Raw genomic sequence first — 20,158 nt, 5'->3', positions numbered from 1 at the left:
GGTATTTTTCAAAATTCTTATGGTTTCACGGTATATGACGGTATTTTTTTTTTCATGCATAATCAGATGTTCACAGCATTTTCTACAGGTTGAGAGAGGAATTGCTGCAGTACATTGACTAAGGATGGTCTATTTTACTGTCATGATGTAGAATAACTCCACACTAGTGGTAATGCAGTTTTGCATGGCCCCAGAAAATGATGCTGTTTACAAAGAGCCACTCATGATTCTAATGAAGAATCTAATCAGAATGCAAAGACAATTGCATTCAAAATACAAAACTTTTACTGTGCAAATTTCACAAACATCTTAAAACCAATACAAAAAGTAGTGCAACTTGCAATAATTATACTTGTTTGAAAATTATACAATTTAAAATAAAACTTCTCTGCTGATATGCTTACTCTGTTAAATAGGCCTATCAGAAACATGCCTTATTGTTATTGTGTGGTTTACATGACGTTAGTGGTAGGCTAACGTTAACTTCATGTGGCCTGCCATGAGCTTTGGTTCGGTTCGCTAGGCAAAACATTAACAAAAAAGTTAGTTTTGGTGCACTGATGACAGTCAGGATCATTTCTAACTAGCCAGCTAGTATTGCTCAGTTCCTGTCTATAACATGCTTTACTTGCTACCTGGATAATTTCAGTGAATATTCTTAAAGTGAGATGAATGATAAGATCATTAAACTTCACTGTGTTCGGTGGGTTGCTAACGAACGACATCACCTACTAGCCAGCTAGTTACAGCTGTTGAACAATCTCAATTTAATTTTCGTGTAAATCCCTTTCAATGCAGTATCCCTTAACGTTTTTCCTTAACTAAATAAACAATTTAAGGTATCCTGTGCAACACCCTTAAATAAACCCCTTACCTAAGCAGAAATTAAGCCTTAAAGGTCATACTAAAGGGGAAAGCTCAAGGTGTTTTGTGTTTACCCTATAACTATGCCTCACAGTCGCACCATGCGTGCGTGTGAAAAAAGTCCCGTCTGAAACACTGTCGCGCGGCGCAGCGTTCCAAACGTTGTGTAATCAAATACACCGGTATGGCGGTATATTAAAAATTCATATCATAACGAAAATATACACCGGTATACGGTGTGAACCGGTATACCGCCCAGCACTAGTACTTCATGTCCGTATGTCAAATGTAGTGGAGTCAAATGTAGTGGAGTCAAAAGTACAGTATATGTCTTTCAAATGTGGTGGAGTAAAAGTCAGAAGTTTTCAACAATACAGACACTAATAATATATTAAAGTATTTAGGTTGATTTATTTAGTCCCTGCTTTATCAAATAGATCCTTTTCAGTACATTTCTGTTACCAATTTTTGGAGATGAGTAAAGAAATTAACTGCATAATTGAGTTTGTGTAATGGTGATGATTTTAATGACAATTTTTTGTAATACCTGGCAATAATCTTACATTAGCTTGCCATTTACAGTTTACAGTAATTTTACATTTACAGTTACTCACAGTAATTTTGTGTTTCCCAAGTAGAAAAATATGAGGAAATGCAGAAATAATAAAAGCTAATACAAAGGTATTACGAAGGTGCTTGGAAAGATATCACCAAGGGCTCTGTAACTATATCATTGCCAAAATAAAAAGCGTTACTCACTTTTGACTTTCTCTCTGAATAAAAGTGAACAGCATTTTTTGATTGCCAAGAACATAATCAATAGTAAGAGCAGTAGAGCCATGAGCAGAGTGAGAATGAAGTCTATAGAATGATACGCGATCCAGGACATCCTGAAGGACTGAGTGTGCAGGTGAGGGGCGCCTCCGTTCCTCATGACAAACTCGATCCAGAAAATGGCGCGGTGCAGAGGCTTCATGGGCTGGTCATGGTGGATCCTGGAGAGCCTCTGCATGTTCTCCCTGTAGGACGGCTCATAGAGCACTTCCTTTAGCGCCGCCACAAACACTGCTCTGTCCAGAGTGGCAATGTCCACTACCTTAGCAGTTCCTTTTGCCACCATTCTGGACAGATTATCTGACTGATCAAAAACTAGGGGCAGGCCAAGTATCGGGACACCATTGGGGCTACAAACACTTTAGTCTTTGGGTGTCCCAGCAGGTCATTTTGGGGCATCCAGCCCACCAGTAAGGTGTTGTTGCCAAGAGTCGAGGGCTTGACCCCTTTATATCTCCAGATGACCTTTTGGGGAAGCTGAGCAAAAGCTGCCGCAATCTCCTCCGCAATATCACTGGGGAGCTCAGCTAAAAGAGTACCCAGGGACATAATAATGACCCCATGCTCCCCAGAGCTATTGACAAACTCTTCCAGGTCAACAGGAAGTGGTCTAGCAGGCTTGCATTGGAACCCGCCCATGTAGACCACATTGGGCATGGTTGGGCGTGGGAACTCAAAGTTAAAGTCATTCCTCATGAGCCAGATATCAGCATCCTGGAACAAGGAGAAGTAGTCAACGTCAGGGCCAAAGAACCGTTTGCAAAAAGCGTTTTTCGATTCAATTTTCGATTTCGATGCAATTCGATATAAATTAAAGGTGAATAACAACATGTTCTTAAGTCTCTGAGAGAAAGTCATCTTGTCTGTCAACTCAACTCCTGGCATAGGGACATACGAAAGAGGGGTGGGAGCGATGGCAAAGTGTCCCTCTCCATGGAGTGTCCACCTCACATTAAACACCAATGGAAGACCAAGACGTTGAGCCAAAAACACTCCACCTCCTATGACTGGGTCAGTCAGGACAACATCAAACTTGGAATCAGTGAGTGATTTCATGAGAGCCTCGTCTTGAAACATCATTGTCATCATATCACACATTTTCCGGTGCAGCTGTGAGAAGTTGTCATTTACTTCCAACTGAATCATAAAGCGAGTCCAAAAGAACTGTCCTTCTTTCTGTTTGTTTAGCGCTCTCTTCACAAGGGAGCCAAAGGACTTCTCATCAAAGCCTCCAGAAGTGGGGATGGTGATGGCCTTGTAATGGGAAGACTCTTCTTTAATGTACCAGCTGTCTGAGGGTCGCACTACAGTAACACTGTGGCCTCGGGAGTGCAGCTCCTCAACAATGACCTTCATGTTCACCCAGTGGCTGCCATCTACCGGGAACACCAGCACTTTACCTCCAGAGCTCATGGACAGAGTAACTGACAGCACCAAGACTGTCCAGATGAAGTGATGCATCTTCACCAATCTGAAAGAAAAGAGGACAGACCAGTTACTGTGTGATATAGGCATGCTATTCTAACCATAAATCTGCACTGTCCAGGACAACCTACAATTCGACCCTCACACAGAGAAATGTTATGGGTTACAGCTTTTTTATTGAAACACGAATAAACAGCAATGTTCTAAACAGTGTAGTGGAACAGCAGGGGGGTACAATCCTCATGGCTGACAGCGTAGCAGCAGCATCAGGCAACACTGTCCGTCTCCATCAGCGAACCTCATTCACTAACATCATGCATTGTCAAAGTGAATTGTGGGTCTGTTTTGTTGCTTGTGTAATGGAAATGTGTTGTGTTGAAATGGGGTACCTGTGCCTCTGAAGCAAACCATCCCATCTGTGCCAAACCGGATGCAATGTTAGATAATTAATGAGGAGGCGGGACTTCTACATTAAAAGTTTGGTGTCTGAGATGGCCAGGTAATCGGCAGGATTCCTCATTCGCTCCTTTTTGCTCTGTGCCCCTTTGGGTGGCAGCTATGCAAGTTGGACACACTCTTTTATCTCAGACCGAGAAAGATCGGCGTAGAAGAGAGAGATGCTGCATTTACTGTGGCAAGCTTGGTTACTTCAGAGTCTCCTGCCCAATACTCTTGGGAAAGACCAGTCCCGTCCAGAGGGAGGGCTGTGACGGAAGCCACCTTTTCTCCTGAACCATTTTTTGTGCTGGTGTCTACCTACCCATTAAAATCTCCTGGGCAGAACAAGTGTACTCTTGCCATGCCTTGGTAGATTCTGGTGCTGCTAGAAACTTTATAGATGCCAACCTTGCCAACAAACTCAGAATTCCTCAAGTTTCTCTTGCTGTCCCTCTCTCTGTCACTGTTTTAGATGGCCAAGCTCATGGTGGCATCTGTTACATTCCCTGTATGTCTTAAAATTGGGAATTACCAAGAAAAGATAGCTTTGCATTTAATAAGCTCCCCTGAGTTCCCGGTGGTCTTAGGCTTCCCTTGGTTAAGCTGCCACAATACTCATATAGGCTGGATTCAAGGTGTTATCCTTGACTAGAGTCCTAAGTGTCACACTACATGCCTCTTTGAAAGTCCTTCCCTTCAGCCAGAGTCTGTAGATTGTCTGAGTTATCATATGTCCCCACTGAGTATCTGAACTTGAAGGAGGTGTTCAGCAACAAAAGGGCGTCTTCTCTTCCACCCCAGGCCCTATGAATGTACCATTGAACTCCTGCCTGGTACCACACCCCATGCGGCCGTATCTTCTCACTTTCGTTACTTGAGCGCAAGGCAATGGATGCCTACATCAAGGATGCCCTGGCCTCTGGCTTCATTCGCGCCTCTACTTCCCCAGCAGGGGCAGGGTTCTTTCTTTTTTGAGTAAAAAGATGGTGATCTACGCCCATGTATCGACTACCGGGGTCTCAACAAGATCACCTTTCGTAATCGCTACCCTGTGCCCTTAATGTCTACTGGTTTTGATTTACTTCAGGGAGCCGCCAGATCTGGTCAAGAATACTTGGGCAGAATACGCCCATAAACCCTCTTGTCTTCAGGCACGAGGATGTCACCATTTCAAGCCTACTGTTATACTGGATATTATTGCCTTGCTGGATTTCGGCTTGTTTTGACACGGAATGTTTAAGGCATCCCTTTGGATTTTGCTACTGGATTTGTTTGCCCTTTTCCCCTTGATTTAAACTGTGTACTCTGGACTCTGACTTTGTTCATTGACTTTGATTCTCTGGATTTTGAACTATTTTTTGTTGCAAATGTTTCATTCAATCTTCTGAGCTTTGGTCTTGGAATAAACCTGGAATACCTGGAATAAATTCAGCTGAACTCTACTCTGATTGCTCTGCATTTGAGTCTCATTTGCCACTCCATACAAATGGTGATGACATACCATAGTTTCTCAACTATATATATCTATGCATCCAAACACGGTGCCATTACAGACAGTTAGCCAGCCATTCTCTCTCTGCCAGTAATGTTTGTACCACTTTGAGCAGGGTAAATGCTTGAGTGTCCATTTAGTCAACACAGAGCTTTTAATAATTGTTTTGGGCATATGCAGCTCACTGGACTGCTGTACATCTCAAATAGGTGACTAAGGCAGAGGTGGAGAACACCAGTGATTCAGGTGCAGAACAGTTCTAGGGGAACAGCAGCACTGCAGGTGCAGAACAGTTTTAGGGGAACAGCAGCACTGCAAGTGCAGAACAGTTCTACAGAAAATTTGTGGGCTGAACTGAAAAAGCAGGTTTGTGCAAGGAGGCCCATCAGTCAGCTGCTCATGTTCTGCCAGGAGGAACAAGCCAAAATAGTTGTTTTTTTCATCTGTGGCTATTTCCTGGTCATTCTTGAATATATTACATCAAAAACTACTGACAGTAGCTTTAAGATGAGATATTGAAATTGAAATATGTTTTACCAATGTTTAAAAATGTGCAACCACAACGGTTGATTTGCATTCAATTAGTTGGGCTGAATTGATCATCTGCATTTAGACATTCTAAATGTATAGTCTAAACTCTGTCTAAAAACAGACAGGCTGTTCCTAACCTTGCCTCCACTTCCCATTGGGCTGAGAATCCAAGGTGTGGAGGTTATGCCACCACCTGGTATTGTGTGGCATAATATCCCCTTGTGCCAGGTTATCATCCTTTTAATGGGATGATATTATGTCTCCTTTTCTGTGTCTTTCTGTTTGCACTGTAGTTGTCTTCAATAAATTATTGCATGCCTGACTGCACACATGACTCTGCCTTTCTTTTATTATAACAAACCTGTGTGACCTGTTGGTTAAAGTGGGTGGTCCCTTGGTCCCTTAAGTTCTTGGGGTTGCATAGTAGTGAACCCATTTCCCCACAATGCCACACTGAGAAGGAGTCAGCTTTATGTGAATAGAACCATGACAGCTGAATGCCTCTTGTTGTGTTAACCCAGCTGCTGGACTCTATGACATAACATTTTTGCAGCATAATCCACTGGAGTTGGTCAAAGGGGAGTTCATGGTCATTACACTACAACTGTTATTAATGATCTAACCAACCTCTTTCATTAAGACTACTTGAAATACAGTTTAGATACTGTATATAGGGCAATTGCAATTGGAAGAGTTTGCTTCATATCTATTAGTGAAATCATTTTAAAACCATTTGGAGATGTGTATTTTCCTTCACCGTTCTCCTTCTTACTCAGTAGCAACAGACATGTAATATAACATGTGTATTGTGTCTAGCAATGGTTACTATTAGATGCTGCGATGCATGATATCCAGTTTTGATTTGAGTGGTGCAACCCAGGAGGCCTCAGTAGTTCACAAATCGACAGTTTAATCCATGTAATAATAAACATGGTTTTGGCCTAAACATAGTGAGTAAACTTTACCTTAAAAGCAGACAAAGCCTCGGACATCACAATAGCACATTTGCCACTGATAAGCTTGCTGTTACAGTAGCAATACAGTTGGCAGTATTGTGTTATGAAAGCTTTTCTTTCAGTGTTGCAAGATGGTCCTTTCGTGGCACTGGACACATACTGCCGGGGTGGCTAGTGGGACAGGTGGACACTGTTCAAATGCTGTCCAAATTCATTTGAAGATGAAAAACACACCTCACAGTGGCAAGTTGCCGCATGTTGCTGCTTAAATGATCATGAGTTTACAGTAAGTAATGTGATACCTTAAGGGAATCATCTTGTCTCAACAAAGAGAGAGAAAGGTTAATTTTCATGTCATATTTTATATAATCTTACAGTATAAATGTGTCATCTTAAGAGGCTAGCCATTACTCTAGCATAGAAAACACATCTTTAATATTTCCCTTTTATCACCCGTCATCATAGCACAAAAGCTAGAAGTCAAAATGCATCTCATATAAATAACATCTCAAGTCAAACTCTGTGTTAAGATCATTGGGGGCGACAGAGCCCAGTTTATTAATCCATTCTGCTTTCCTTTGGTACAGAATTCTATCTAGATCCATTGCCACAGGTGTATGAAATCAAGCACCTAGTCATGCAGTCTGCATTCACAAACCTTTGTGAAAGTCAGATATGAAGTAAAACTTGTCACCTCAAAACGAATTTGAAAATGTTGTATTTGCATCTGAATTGCCGAATTTGAGCAATTGTATTGAGAAACCGAATTTGAATAGTATATGCTGAAATTGAATTCATTAGATTGAAACTGAATCCCAGCCAACATGAAATTGAATACAATATTTTGAAATTGAACTCATTTGCTCTGATATAGTACATGAATTATAGTCACTGAAAATGTTGCTCTTTGCACTCACATTCAGTTCTCACAATTCAGTTTCAGACCGTGAAATCCAACTTCAGTCTACCAAGACAAAAACAGCTGGTCGCTAAGGAAGCAATCGAGTGCAGATCAATTGTGATCACAGCATGGGAGCCTCCGTCTTTGTCAGCTCATGAGTAGAGCGAAGCGTACAGCACTGTAGATACCAAAGAGCACAGTGCCCCCTCAGCGAGCTGTCTCTGGAACCCCCTTACAAACTAATGAACTGTGTCAGAAGGGAGGCTCCAATGCTGCGATTGCTGTTTTTGTCTTGTCATTTTCCTATCTAATTTTAACTTCTTTAAGTTAATCAGAGTGTCTGTGAACTTAGAAGTAGTTCATGACTTTCTTTTTCGTTCTTCGTATGAAAATAAAGTGACACAGAGGTTAAATCCCCTAGTCATTTTTCAACAATGGAAAAACAAGAGAATACACTAAATCTAAATAAATAGAAACTGTGTTGAAATGTGTAAGTCAGTGAATGACTATACAAACTAGGTACTTTGTTGAAAATACCTATATTTACAGTTAAAACAATTATTAAAAGGTTCTAATCAACTGGAAATGTGACAAACATGCTTGGACAAAGACCCATGGTTATCTTGCCCCCATGTACAGTATGGAGGATGGTAAAAAGTGGCCTCACTGCTAATAGATTATGCTAATAGGGCATGCCAGGTAAAAGCCTGTTCAGTCATTTAATTACAAATGTAAACAGCACAGAGTTACCGAATGGTAGTGACTTTGTTTGGAAGTGTGGTCTATTGTCAGATGAAATGACAATTGCGCTCTTTGGCAAGAAACTTTAGGTGTTTAAGTGTGAGAATGAGAATTATGAAAAAAATTGAACATTTTCAAAGGAAATCTGTCAAGACACTTAAAGTGGGTCATGATTGGATTATTCATCAGGTCAATGGACCAAAACAAACGTCCAGATCAAAACAAAAAAAGTTAAGAATATTGAAAAAAAAAAAAAAAAAAGCTTCGGCCATTGCCATCTCAGTTCCCTGATCTAAACTCCATAGAAAAAGAGTGAGGTGATTCAAAGAGGAGAATGCGCAAGTGTGGACCTATGAATCTGGACGATCTGGGAGATTTTGTAAAGACGAATGGTCTTAAATCCCTTGCTTTGTATTCTCCAACTTTATGGGGTGTCATAGGACAATATCACTAGAGTAGATGTTTTATCTGTATCGTCAAAGGGATGCAGGGGTGCCAATAATTGTGAGCGTATTTTTGTTAAAACATATTTATTTCTTTATGAGATTTTCCTTTTTCGCAAAATAAATTTTCTTCCATTCAAGGTTGGATATTTCCTTATTGTTTTCAATTGTGAGATTACAATAAGGTCAACTTTAGCAGAGGTGCCAATAATTCTGGAGGGTACTGTAAATTGGTGCATTAAATTCTTACCAAATCGTTTCAGAAGTGCAACAATCAACGCCCACGCCACACCCATTTTAGAAATGTATTTTCTTCCGCACTGTGCTTAATCTTCCGGTCAGTTAGTTCTGGCTGGTTAGCTTCATTCGGATAACACGACAGAAGAGGATGGAGAGGTAAACTTGGGAGGATACAAAAAATTCATGAGGTCAGATGGCAAGATTGTACTTCTCCACCCAAGACTATTCACCTCTACAGAGTGAGTAGATGATATGCGGCGGTGGCCTCCCGTATCATATGTAAATGACACCCCAACCCCAACACCGCCCTGTGGAACTGCACTGTGACTGCGCAGCCTAACGTGTTGCTGCTTCACATCAAGCCTGATATACTTGAAATTACTGCATACTGCATATCAATGTAAATATACAGGTCACACAAGCACAAGTTTAAACTTCATGTAACTGTTAAGACTATATAAATATACAACACAACTACCTCTATTTTTTTATATATATATATGTCCTATATTTCTATTTTGATACATACATGTTCTATATTTCAGTCTTGCACTTTAATTTAATGTTTATTGTCTATGGCTATGTCTATAGTATGTCTATGTCTGTATTTAAAGCATGTCTATGTCTGCATGGGAAAGTAAGAAACGAAATTTCAATTCTTTGTATGACCAGTGCATGTAAAGAAATTGACAATAAAAGCCGACTTGACTCCAAAAAAAAAAAAATATTTTAGAGACAGACTGGCCATTCTCAGCACAGTATGTCAATACATAATGGTCATAATATATCCTTATAAAGTGATTTATTTATTTTTACCCAAAACCCAATGCATTATATGATTACTTACTATCTAAAATGCTAAAACCAAAACACTTACTGCAGTGCCGCATATCATCTACCCACTCCGTAGAGATGAATAGCCTTGGGTGGCGAAGTACAATCTTGTCATCTGACCTCCTGATTGCCAGTCATCTCGATAGAACTCTGCTATCTCAATGTGTCGCAATGGATGTACTGCTCAACGGGAAGTTCGGACACAAAGCAGACAAAGATGGCGCCCCCTTGTTTGCACGCAGAATAATGGCTTCTACATACCTGACGCACCCGACCGGTAGCGCGACAATGTGACGTCAAAATGACGTAGATCTCTCTGGCGCGCCAGGGTTTTGGCCGTGTAGCACACGGTAGCTTCCACTCATTTTTTTTTCAGGCGAAATGACAAAAAAAAACAGGAAGATGGACTAGTTCGAGGGCAAGCAAGTTGCAGTGTTTTGTTACAGTCGTGAATTTTTAATAGTTTGCTGGATAAGTTAACAAAGTTACCAGTGAGAGTTGCAACACATGGAATTAAGAGGAAAGAATAGAAACGATTTATTTTCAAACAAAGGATATCTATTAAGGCCTTAACAAAATCTCTTTCCACTTCAGGAAATTACACAAACTCAGCCAGCTGCTAGCTAGCTAGCCAGCTAACTAAACTGTTTAAATTATTAAAATTAAATTAATAAAGTACCTATCTATATATCCATCTATCTATCTATCTATCTACCTGTGCACACACCTTGGAAACTACATGATAATGATGATGGTAGTTGTGAATAGTAGCAACCAAAGTCTGAAGTACCATCACAGAGGCTAGCTACTGGTGTTTGTTACTGCAGCTTCTTCTGCTGTGTAAGTAGTTAATGTTAGTCTTTTCACAACAGCGACACCTCTGTTCAGGAGAATATTGCAACTAGTGTTAAGCACCACCACGCCACAGTATAAATGGTTACGGCGCTTCTGTGACGTCACATTGTCGCGCTACTGGTCGGGTGCGTTGAGTATGTGGGACGTTTAAGGTGAATACTCAGTAGGGCTTAGAGCAGTGTTTCTTAACTGGTGGGTCGCGACCCAGAAGTGGGAGGGGTGGCGGGGTCCTTGGTGGGTCGCGGAGCTGTGGTGAAAAAATGCTAATTCATTTATACGGTTAAAAAAAAAACATTATTTGAGTTATTGTTATGGTTATTTGAGAATTACATTTAAATTGACTTGAACACTAAAAAAAAAGGGTCGCGACCTAATGACAGTGGAAAATTGTGGGTCCCAAGACTGTTCCAGTTAAGAACCACTGGCTTAGAGTTATTTAGGAAGAGACCGCTTTTTCTGTGGTGTTTGAGAGGTGGATCAGACAGCTGGGCCAACTCAACAGGAAAGACAGCTGTTTTCCTAGGAGAGCAATCTCGGTTCCACGCATCACTACTAACCCCTTTTTATTTCAGACTTGCTTCTGTTTTATTTTGCGAACTGCTTAAATTTATTGTATGACCCCCTATGGACAGATTTCCACAAAACTTGGCATACCTCCAGAGGATGTCAGGTTAATCATACACATGAAATTCGGTGCTGTTCAGAACATCTCAACTGAAGATAGGGGCGATTAAAGTGGCATAATATTGCATTTTAATTTTTTACCAGGGGGTGCAAATCACAAATTAGTGGTTATGGTTGATGCGGCCCTTGAGACCAACATATCATAAAATAATGGTCATCCTTGGTTCCACGGTTCAGGTAGCGATTTAGGAAGAACTGCTACATGCCCACCAAGTTTCATGTGCCCCGGTGTTTCGGTGTCCCGGGAATTGTTGACTAAAAATTCATGAAGTTGATGACAAGGGGAAAAAAAAACTTTGACAATCCCTATGTGACCGTTACACTAGGGGGGAATTGTGTAAGGAAGGCTGGGAAAACGAAGTCTGCGATGTTGGACTCACATGGACAGGATATAATTTGATACTCAGAGAAACAAATGAGGAAATAGTCTGAAACACATGACTTTAGAGTCCTTCTAGGAGGAGGGCGCAAGCCCGGTAGTTCACTTATGTTCCTGGTGAATTGAGACACCTATTAGATATGGGTTCACACCGGTTCTCTTGATATCGACAAGATGAAGCCATTAGGCTACTGTCCTCTGCTCAGCTCAACTCAAATCTACGCGCTGCTGGAGGATGTCATATCAACAATATGGCCGCGGCTAGCTACTTCCGGTGTTTGCCAATATACCCAATTATGATTGTTCTTTTGATTACCAGCAAGTTACAGTAAAATATTTCAATGTTAATTTAATAACATGTAGTTCACTACTCCCCAACACGGTTTCTATAGTTGTTTTTAGATGTGTGAGACAACGCTTCATCAGACTTTGTCTATGCTGGTCTGGTCAATGGTCATCTGAAGGGTTGATGCTGCACATCCAGTCTCTTGTTAGCTGAGGGGGTTAATGCTGCTGGCCTGGTCACTGGTCACCGCTCAAACTACTACTCATCACTCATAACCTCCTCCGTGTCCAGGCTAAAAACTCTATTCAGGACTGTGGACAAACTCCTAAACCTCCTGTCACTGCCTGTCCTAAGACCCCTGAGCAGTGCCAGGCCTTCTTACACTTCTTTGACGATAAAATTAGCCAAATCTACCACTCTTTCAACCCCAATGCTATCTCTCTCTCTTCTCCTCCTTCTCTGGGCCCTCAGCTCTCTCATTTTACCGCTACTGACTCCCTCACCATCACTGACATCATTACTAAGTCCAACTCCTCATCGTGTCAGCTTGACCCTGCCCCCACCCCTCTACTTAAAGCCTGCTCCACATCCCTGTCTGAACCCATTACATTGATTGTTAACACCTGCCTCAACTCTGGTGTGGTGCCTGCTGCCCTAAAGACTGCTGCAGTTACACCCATTCTCAAAAAACCTGACTCCGACCCTACATCACTAATAAACAACCGCCCTATCTCCAACCTCCCCTTCCTGGCCAAGGTACTGGAAAGAGTGGTGGCCTCACAACTACTGGCTTCCGCTCATGTCACAGTACAGAGACTGCCCTTCTACGCATAGTTAACGACCTCCTCCTGTCTGCTGACTCTGGTTCACTTAACATTCTCATTCTCCTTGACCTTAGTGCTGCTTTCAATACCATCAACCACAATGTTCTAATCTCCCGTCTGTCTGCTATTGGTGTTTCTGGCACAGCCCTCAATTGGTTTCAGTCATATCTTACCAACAGAAAGCAGTTTGTAACACTTGGTCCACATCAGCCCCCCAAGTCCCCTGTCACTCGTGGTGTCCCCCAGGGTTCTGTACTTGGGCCTCTCCTCTTTCTCATATACATCCTCCCTCTTGGCCAGATTATTCGCAGCCACGGTCTCAACTTCCACTGCTATGCAGATGACATCCAACTCTATCTTACCACTCCCTCTCCCTCCCCACCACGCTCCCTCACTGAATGCCTCTCTGACTTAAAACAATTTTCTCAAGCTCAACACAGACAAAACCGAAATCCTGCTGATTGGCCCTAAAAGCATCCTCACCAAATCTCCCCATCTCACTCTCAACATTGATGGCTCATCTGTCCACTCCACCCCTGTTGTTAAAAACCTTGGCATTCAGCTTGACTCCACCCTTAGCTTTGATCCTCATATCAAATCACTCACTAAGATTGCTTTTTTTCACCTCCGTAACATTGCACGCCTCCGACCCTTCCTATCTGCTAGTGATGTACAGACTTTGGTTCACTCTTTCATTATGTCCCGTTTAGATTACTGCAACTCACTTTTCCTTGGTCTCCCCACTAAAACCCTTCAAAGACTACAATACATTCAAAACTTTGCAGCCAGGCTCCTCACCCATACCAGACGATCAGCACACATCACCCCCATTCTCCATCAACTCCATTGGCTACCAGTTCCGTCCCGGATCAAATACAAAGTACTACTACTCACCTTCAAAGCCCTCCACAACCTTGCTTCCCCCCATCTCAGGACCTCCCTGACCCCTTACACTCCTTCCCGCTCACTCAGATCCTCTGACCAAAACCTCTTGGCTATCCCCCGCTCCAGACTCCTTCAGAGCCTTGGCCCCCAAACTCTGGAACTCCCTCCCCCAACCCCTTCGTGCCTGTCCTTCTCTTCCTTTCTTCAAAGCACATCTCAAGACCTTTCTGTTTAATGATCACTTCTCCTCCACACCCAACACATAGTTCCATACAGATAACTTGTCTTTGTTGTATTGCTTTGTTTGTTTGTTATTGTGTTTCCCTGCATGTAAAGCGACCTTGGGTTTGAGAAAGGCGCTATATAAAATAAACGTATTATTATTATTATTATTTTGAAAGGTTAATGCTGCTGGTCTGGTCGCTGGTCAACTGAAGGGTTACTGCTGCTGGTCTGGTCACTGGTCCGGTCTCTGCTCAGCTGAGGGGGATGGCGTCCTGCTGAGAGAGAGGCTGCAGGAACAAGCCCAGGGTTCCAGCCACACACACAATCACAAAGACCCACAGGAAAAGCCGGTCCACAACCATGGCCACAAACTTCCAGTCCTCGTTGACCTGGAGGAGACGGAAAAGGAGAGGAAGGTGGAGGAGTTTGAGGAAAAGGAGAGGAAGTCTAGCTCAGCTCACAATTATCACCTGGACACTCAAAACATGTATGTAAGCTCATTCTAGGAATTTATGTGTGAGTGATACCACTATGATGTGTGAATGATTCATTCATTGCATTTTTCTGTTTGTCTGAATATATAACTTCAAATATCTTTTAATTTATATCTTAATACTTTTTGAGTTCTTAATATTAATATTTATTATTTATCAAAAGTTCAACTCTTCACTGGCTCCTCACAGTTTTGAAATGTTTTAATCAGGAGCATACAAGCGGTAATAAATTAATGGGCACAAAATCTCTCATAACATCGCTTTCATCTGAGGAACTTACCAGCTGGTCCTCCTCCTCCCCGAGCAGGCATTGGGAGATGAACTCGAGGCCATGCAGGGCTCTTTCCACTACAGGGTTCTGTTCTGGTTCTCCACGCTGTTCTCCCAACAGCCCTGAGGACCTCTGCACGTCATCATGTTTAAACCTGTAAGCAGGGTCCACCTGAGCGTCCACCTCAGTGCTGGAGCCGAGCGAGCCGGAGGACGAGCTGGAGGAGGCGGCTGCGGTGGCGCTAGCCGAGTCCCACAAGTCATCCTCCATCCTGGGCCCTGCCGTAGGCTGCTCCCTTCCGCCGGTCCTGCACCTGCGGAGCCGCTGCTGAGCGGAGTGGTTCTGCGGGCGCCTCATGAAGAGCAAGGCAGGGAGGCTGACCAGGAACACCTGCCTGACCCAGCGGGGCATGGTGTGTGTGCTGGGGGCGCGGTGGTGCAGGTTTAGCACACACACACTCGTGACGATGGAGAAGGTCACGAGCACCAGGGTAAAGGTCAAGTACTTCCCGATGAGCGGCACGTCCAGGGACGTGGGTGGCACGATCTTGGAGATGAGCAAGAGGAAGACGGTGAGAGCCAGCAGCACGGAGATGCAGAGGGTGATCTTCTCTGCGCTGTCCGACGGCAGGTAGAACACCAGGATGGCCAGGGTCGAGATGAGCACGCACGGGATGATGAGGTTAATGGTGTAGAACAGCGGCTTCCTCCGGATCAGGAAGTCGTAGGTGATGTCCACGTAAGTGGGGTCTGAGGGGTTGACTGTGCGCCTCCCGGGCAGGGCCAGGATGTCCCACTCTCCACTGGGAGTGAAGTCGTCCATGGTGGCCATCTTGGTGCGGAGAACCAGGTCGACCTCTGTGTGGTCGTAGGTCCAGGAGCGGAACTTGAGGGTGCAGTTCTGCCGGTCAAAAGGGAAGTGCTTGACCTCAATCCTGCAGGAGCTCTTATAAATGGCAGGAGGCAGCCAGTACACCAGTCCGCTGGCAAACACGATAGCGTTGGTGTAGACCGTCACCTCGTACTCCCCGTCGGCGCTGGATGGAGGAACGGGACGCATATGGGCAAGTAAGAGCGAGAAACCACCCATCAGGTACAATGTACCACAATCTCAACACAACGAAAGTAACTACACATACTTGTTGTACAGAACAACATCTGGAAGCCATAAGTGCTTTGAGGGAACTCTGAGCTTGGTGATCCCTTCGTACTTAGAGGCGTCCCATGTCAGTCTGAAGTCCTGCCAGCTCTAACACAGGTGAACCATCAGCCTCCCGCACACAGCATGTGGTGTGACACACACATCATTGGGGTATAACACACACATCATTGGGGTATGACACACGTCATTGGGGTAGGTATAAGTATATATACTCTTTTGATCCTGTGAGGGAAATTTGGTCTCTGCATTTATCCCAATCCGTGAATTAGTGAAACACACTCAACACACAGTGAGTTGAAGCACACACTAATCCCGACGCAGTGAGCTGCCTGCTACAGTGGCACTCGGAGAGCAGTGAGGGTTTAGGTGCCTTGCTCGAGGGCACTTCAGGCGTTCCTACTGGCCAGGGATCGAACCGGCAACCCTCCAGTTCCAAGCCCGAAGCCCTAACCAGTAGGACACGGCTGCCCCAAAAGACATCAGTGGCATCACACACACACATCATAGTGGCATCACTCACACATCATTGCCTGTCAGTAGTTTATGTTATTGAGACATTATCGCAACAGAGCAAAGTGCAAACCTGTGTAAGCCAGACATTGGTCACCATGATCTGTTCTCTTTCATTCTACAGATTAAAAACAACATGTCAGTCAAACAGAAGGAAACTGGAACACTTAGCATACTAAAATCAACAGGTGTGAGAAATTTAAAATTTTAATTCACTGAAATCAACATAGACATACACAAGCGTTAACACACTTATAAGCCGACTATTAGGATATGTACATGAGCCGTTTTGTAGCTGTTTCTCTAATCATCACCATGATCCCCTTCCTAACTCAAGCTGGTATGACAGTGATAGCTATTGGAGGGCCGATGCAGGAGGTTACCATGGTGACTCAGGAAACAAAGGAGTGCGCGCACATCACAGGAGTGCAGGTGCTGGACCAAAAAAAGTAACTGAGAAGAAATAATAAAGGTCCGCACACCGATTAAAGCTCCCAAACGTGGATTTATTTAGCAGGACATGTTGTCCTTCATCAAAAAATGCAATGCAGAACAGGTGTAGGGGGTGGGGTATATGTACCTGGGAATAGGGGAAGGGGTGTGCCACTCATGAGTAAAGAATATATACAAAATGTACACAAGGGGGCCCAATAGTGACCAACAGAACACCCAATCAATATTGGCTGTACTATTAAAGAACAGGAGAAATTACATTAAGGCCTGCTTGAGGCTCATGTAGTAATGTTGATGTGAAATGGTCTAATACAGCTACATAAATATAATTTCATAAATATCACATCGTAAACTTGGCAAGTTAGAATATTCTACACAAATCCAAAATCTAGGTTTGGGAGCTTTAATCAGTGTACGGACCTTTATCATTTCTTCTACCATGGTGACTCACCACACTGATGAGCTGCGCCAGAGACACCTGCAGGCTGACAGTTACCCGCTCACTGCGGTTGGCTGCAGGTCGGATGAGCTTGTTGTAGCGATCTTCCCCTAGCAACCAGCTCATCAGGCGCTCCTCTGCACTCTGGCCTCCTCCACCTGGACGACATACACACCTATGCGTCAGTCAACCTGTATGTGCTATTAGGCCTACACACCTGACCTGTGCGTCAGTCGACCTGCATGTGCTGTTACACACCTGTCCATCAGTTTGAGGTTTGTTTATGAAGTCAAGACGTTTAAAAACTCACTGTTGAGAAAGAACGTTTCAATGGCAGCTGCTTCTCATAATAATTTATCTATGCTAACGAAGACTGTACTGACACCTGCAGTTTCGAATACAGTAGAGAGACTGGCATGACAATACCAGCCTCTATTACAAACGAATCAAGAGACAGGCGAATATAAAACGCTGCTCGACAATAGTGCAGACTTCTGTGCAAATGTATGGATGACTACGGTCAAATTGTAAAGAAATGGACAGATTCGAACGAAGTAGGCAATGGGATTATGACTTCACGTCAAGTTAAAACTGAAGATGCACAGTCGGCAAGCTCCAGTATCCAAAGTGGGTGATTATACAGGGTTTTCACTATTTAACAATGTAGCCTCAATAATGTGGGGAAATATGCCACCATGTCACTGTAATGGGGGAAAACATGAAGCTGTATCAGCATATTAAGCACCAAATTTGACACTGTAATGTGTAACATTCTGTGTAACCTACATGTATTTAGAACTAGGCCTACTGCCGACATGATTTCAAGCAAAATGCTATTTAACCTTGTAGTGGCGCTCGACCTTAATACAGCCTTCCACAGCGCCTAGGTGGAAAGGTGCTTGCCATGGCAGAATGCGCACAAGAATTGTATACATAAGAAACGCCAGATTTTGGGGTTGCTCCTCCAAAAACGCGTAACTCCCTCTATCGCACGTAAATGACAGATTTAAGCTAAGGGGAGAATTTGTGCAGAGAGAAATGAGAAAATAAATTTTACTTAAGCACCCTTACGCACCTTTGCGCACAAAATGCGGCAGCTAGGGTTCTCACAAAAACTAAAAGAACGGACCACATTACTCCAATTCTTAAGTCCCTGTACTGGCTTCCAGTGAGCACTAATGCTTGTTTATAAATCAGTAAATGGACCTAAATACCTATCAGACATGCTTCAGCAGTACACACCTTCTCGACCTCTCAGGTCTCAGGAGAAAAACCTGTTAGTAAAACCTGCTGTTAGAACTAAACATGGTGAAGCAGCTTTTATCTGCTATGCGGCTACTTTCGGATTACATCAAAAAGGCCCCAACTGTAGCCAGTTTTAAATCTAGACTTAAGACCAAAGTGTTCTCAGATGCCTTCTGCTAACTACACTGAGTTACAAATTCTGAATCTGCCTTTAAATTATTCTACCTTGTGTCTTTTATTTTGTCTTTTTAATTATTCTTTATTTTTTTTAAATGATTTTATCTTCTGCATTTTATGTCTTCTTTTTTATTATGATCTATACCTTTTAAACTATTATTTGACTATTGCCCTTCTATGCTTTTATTTGCTATTACTGTTTACTTTTGTTTATGTAAAGCACATTGAATGACACATTGAATGTGTATGAAATGTGCTATATTAATAAACTTGACTTCACTTGACTGAAGCACTCCATGATAGTGTAACCTTCAGAAGTTTCTACTGAAGAACTGTGACAGAATACAGAACTACTTCAACCTAAGGCATCCATGACATGTGAAACCGATGAATAAGAAACACACTTACTTGGGATGAGACAGGACAGGCAGAGGAGGAGGGTTGAAAGCAGTTCCATTGCACCTCAAAGACTTTCTTACTGAAGACAGATGCCACCTTTAGACCAGATAAAGATGTGGATAAACTCGCATAGCCATACTGTGAGTTTGGTGTCTATCTAAACATTACGTTTTTGTCAGAAATAACTTTTTGCACAAACCTGAGTTCATCGGTCCTCCGTTTTTATGATACACTCACAGCTCCGACACTGCTGTAGTGGAATGTAGGGCACAGAACGAACCCCTCCCCCCAGCCACACACACACACACACCTTCCCCATAACTCTTACTCTACACTAACAAAGACAACTTATGGGGATGTTAAATTACTCTAAAATGGTAATTGGTAAAAGGTCATTTACATTACTAGTATTATTGAGACCAGCGTATAGCTAAAAGGGAGCTATAGGCTAACTGGTTTAACACACTTCCAGTGACTTATAGTAATCTAGGCTGCCTGTGTCAGACTGGGTTATTAGACTCACAGACAAGAAAAAGGCATATATCCTCTCATCTAACTCTGGGGTAGGCAGTGAATAGGCTATTTCTCATAAAGTTGGCTTGTTCCTTTAAGAATCTGGTCTGGGGAGGCCCTGGTGTGTAGAATGGACCAGCCATAATAAAGGCTGCTGTGGGTAAACCCTTCACCTGTATGCTCTGGCCACAGTCTCATGACAACAGTAAGCAGCATTACACAGCTGGTAATACAATTGATTATTTTCTGTCTGTGTGACAGACTTGTTGACCATCGAGACAGACTTTCGTCTCATTGGTGGACTAACCGAGCTGAGCCTGGTAGGCCTGCCAAATGCTCTCAGTCTCAGACACTCTAATGGGGCAGGGCCTGGTGGGACAGCAGGAAGCTGAGGCGTAGCCCAAGGACAAGTCTCCGGGTCTTCACAGGAGCCGAGCTGGCAGTAGGAGACATCTCTCCAGGCTTCTCCTGGGAGCTAAGCTGGCAGTTCTGGGTTGTGCTGAAGCACACGTCATTCAGACTAAAAAGTAACATAAAGATAACAAGCGTTCCTAATGAGACCATGGAACTGTGTGTGTGTGTTGATCAATGACATAATTTTGTGGGAGGATTAAAATCAGTATATCCCTGTGCATTCAATGTTTTCTGTTCCGGTCATT

The 20,158-nt window shown here is 43.1% G+C and overlaps 2 protein-coding genes across 3 annotated transcripts; both read right to left on the bottom strand.

The window, feature by feature from the left end:
* Positions 1 to 1,240: 1,240 nt before the first annotated feature.
* LOC125303088 (UDP-glucuronosyltransferase 2A1-like) lies at positions 1,241 to 10,044 on the bottom strand. Its single transcript, XM_048256601.1, is given in 3 exon segments — positions 1,241 to 2,046; positions 2,049 to 3,169; positions 9,743 to 10,044. Coding segments are annotated over 2 exon segments (1,542 nt in total). The 5' UTR covers positions 3,160 to 3,169; positions 9,743 to 10,044; the 3' UTR covers positions 1,241 to 1,615.
* Positions 10,045 to 13,954: 3,910 nt separating this feature from the next.
* Positions 13,955 to 20,147, bottom strand: LOC125303089 (neuronal acetylcholine receptor subunit beta-4-like). Of its 2 annotated transcripts, XM_048256603.1 has the most exons (7): positions 19,186 to 20,147; positions 18,996 to 19,082; positions 17,178 to 17,323; positions 16,347 to 16,391; positions 15,741 to 15,850; positions 14,612 to 15,638; positions 13,955 to 14,226 (listed from the first exon to the last, which is right to left on the bottom strand). In XM_048256603.1, exons 2-7 carry the CDS (start codon positions 19,042 to 19,044, stop codon positions 14,089 to 14,091), a joined length of 1,515 nt encoding a protein of 504 aa, XP_048112560.1. In that variant the 5' UTR covers positions 19,045 to 19,082; positions 19,186 to 20,147; the 3' UTR covers positions 13,955 to 14,088. The 2 variants fall into 2 exon arrangements, with proteins under 2 accessions (XP_048112560.1, XP_048112559.1); XM_048256602.1 differs by having other exon boundaries at positions 18,996 to 20,147.
* Between the last annotated feature and the right edge of the window lie 11 nt (positions 20,148 to 20,158).

Source organism: Alosa alosa, chromosome 11 (assembly GCF_017589495.1).
Source record: "Alosa alosa isolate M-15738 ecotype Scorff River chromosome 11, AALO_Geno_1.1, whole genome shotgun sequence".
Lineage (NCBI taxonomy): Eukaryota > Metazoa > Chordata > Actinopteri > Clupeiformes > Clupeidae > Alosa > Alosa alosa.
The sequence above is the reverse complement of the archived record's forward strand: the minus strand, read 5'-3'. Positions and strand labels throughout refer to the sequence as shown.